The sequence below is a fragment of the Cystoisospora suis genome (genome assembly GCF_002600585.1).
Source record: "Cystoisospora suis strain Wien I chromosome Unknown contig_3024, whole genome shotgun sequence".
In the NCBI taxonomy this organism is placed as follows: domain Eukaryota; phylum Apicomplexa; class Conoidasida; order Eucoccidiorida; family Sarcocystidae; genus Cystoisospora; species Cystoisospora suis.
Genome location: NW_027155819.1, coordinates 498 through 2888, shown reverse-complemented (window position 1 = coordinate 2888; position 2391 = coordinate 498). Strand labels below are relative to the sequence as shown.

Genomic DNA, 2391 nt, shown 5'->3' with positions numbered 1-2391 from the left:
GAGCACTTCCCGGATTCGCCGAAGACGATTCATCTCGGCTGCCTCTACACACCGCCAACAACAGCCTCTGAGGCCAAGGCTGCAGAGGCAACCAACACCAAGAAGACGTGCAAGGTCGACGTGGTCATTAGCGCGAAGGAGAGCTCGGCCACCGGCAGAACAGTGGCAGCTTTGCCGGGTCTTGCTGTGGGAGCGGTAGTTTTGACAACCTCCTTCCTTATGTGGTTTTAGGCTCATCTTCTCTTTCTTTTCTTCATGAGCAGAGAAAGGACCTGTACGTGTAGACACATCGGTGCGAGCGGCACCAGTCCTAGAGGCGTCAGAGATTGTAACGGCAACGTTGGCGCACGGGGCTGGCAACCTGCGTTCGGTGGCGAGTAACAACGCACAGACGTGCCGCCCGTACGGGTGTTTAGTCTCCCTCCTGCCCTAGCAGCGGTATCGTAAAAGTGAAGAAGCTGCTGAGCTTGGGACTTCGTGGCGTCGTTCAGCCTGAGAACCAAAGAGTACGGAGGAAGCGGGAGGCAGCTGAAGAAAGTGTCGCAAGGCGACATGAGTAGACATCGGGGGCTCCAACGTCTCCGATTGGGAAAGCGAACGCCCGGCTTTTCGAGCCCCATCAGGAGACCATGACCGAGACAAGATCGCGGAGAGGCCAAAAGGAGAGATTCCCGTTCCTAGGTCGCCTGCCTGTGGCCCCCCTTCCCTTCGGAGCTACACGTGGTGATTCTTTTCTGAGAAGCGAGGCAAACCACGCGGAGACCTAACAGCCGTCGGCGTCGTAGATTTGATAGGAGCTTCTATACAGTGGCCCTCTTGAGTCAGGAGTGCCTTTCGATCCGTTGATTGTCTGTGGAAAAGCGTCTTTGTCACAGCCATGACGTGGTTTTTGCTATGATGCGGCCAGGCTGGTGTGCGACACATGGTGGTCTCGCTTCGGGACAAAGGTAACTCCACAGGTTCCGCCTGCATATACGATATAGAGCTGTTTACGTCTCTAGAAATGTAGAAATTTCCGTAGAAAAGTCTCAATGCAGTAGCTCGGACAACTGACGTTCTTTGCGTGTCAGTCCGTCCATTGACAGCACTTGCCGTAAAATTTTTAACGACGTGCCCTGGCGATTAGATTTGCATCTCCAGCCCACCATGCATTGTTCGATTTTCTGAACTTCAGTTAATCCTTTTGATTATAAGTCGTGAGATGATGGGACAAACTTGTTGGGCACACTTCTTGGTACGTAACTGGTGGAGGAACCGGCACGTGTCCCTCTTCACTCCGGGACAGCCGTGGAGCTTATCGAGAGAAGCGAAGAGAGCCACGGACAGAGTGACGAGAATCTAACTTTTGAAGCTTCTGGTAGGAGAAACCGTTCTTCATATAGGCAGAAAAGTGCGAAAGAGGCTACAGAAGAAACCATAGAAAAAGAGCTATAGAAGTTTCGCGTTGCACCAATAGAAAAGAAAGGATAGAAGAGCAAGTGCTCCTGTTAGTTAGCAGTTTTCAGGTTGTCAGTCTTTTCCTCTCTATGCTTTCTTCGATGCGTTAGATAATAAGGGCATGGCGGTCTTCGTGAGAATGGAGAAGGACAACCTGATACTTGCTTCCAGTTATCTCCTCGAGGCACTAGTGAGCCGATGAATTGAAATTTTCTAAGAGAAATAGAAAGTCTAGACTTTCCCCCTTCCCTCCGTGCCTCTCAACTCGCTCTTCGCTGCTCTCTCCATGTCGCCTTTGTAGCCTCGTGTACATACATGTTGCGATGATTCTTTCTGTGCTCTGTGGCGCTGCTTCGCATAGAGAGGAGCTATCTGTCTGCTTCCCTCAAGGGGTGTCTCCGACGAAGAGAATTTTCGTAGGCTATCGGGCTATCAAGGGGTGAAAAGTCCTCGGCTAGACCTCTCTCTTCGCCTACGACACCTCATACGCTCGTACATACTCGCAGAGTTTATGAAGGAGATTGCAGTGAAGAAATGTGTATGTGGTATGTATAAGTGCCGGTGGTGATAATATATTGGGAAGGGTCTACCTCCTTTCAGTATTTAATCGATCTTGAGAATATTCTTTTTAACAAAAAATTACTTATATACTAATTTAATTTCTAATAAAACAGGTATTTTAATTAAAAATTATTTTTTATATGAAGAAAATACTTTAAATTCTATATGGATGTGTAATTTATTTACTTTAAAATTTAAACATATTTATTTATATTCAATAACACATCAAAAAACTTTTTATGAACAAAAATATTCTATAATTTGAGGAAATATTATTTTAACTACTGGATTATATTCTCCTAATATTTTTATTTCAAAGATTTTTTTAAATTATTTAGAATATTATTCTCAATATAAAGCTACTAAATTAGCTTTTATTTATACATATCATAT

General features: G+C 45.8%; 1 protein-coding gene across 1 annotated transcript; it reads left to right on the top strand.

The window, feature by feature from the left end:
• CSUI_006046 (uncharacterized protein) lies at nt 1-1121 on the top strand (the record flags this gene model as incomplete). Its single annotated transcript, XM_068066211.1, has 1 exon — nt 1-1121. A coding segment is annotated over one exon (231 nt), but the record flags the coding sequence as incomplete, so codon positions are not given.
• Between the last annotated feature and the right edge of the window lie 1270 nt (nt 1122-2391).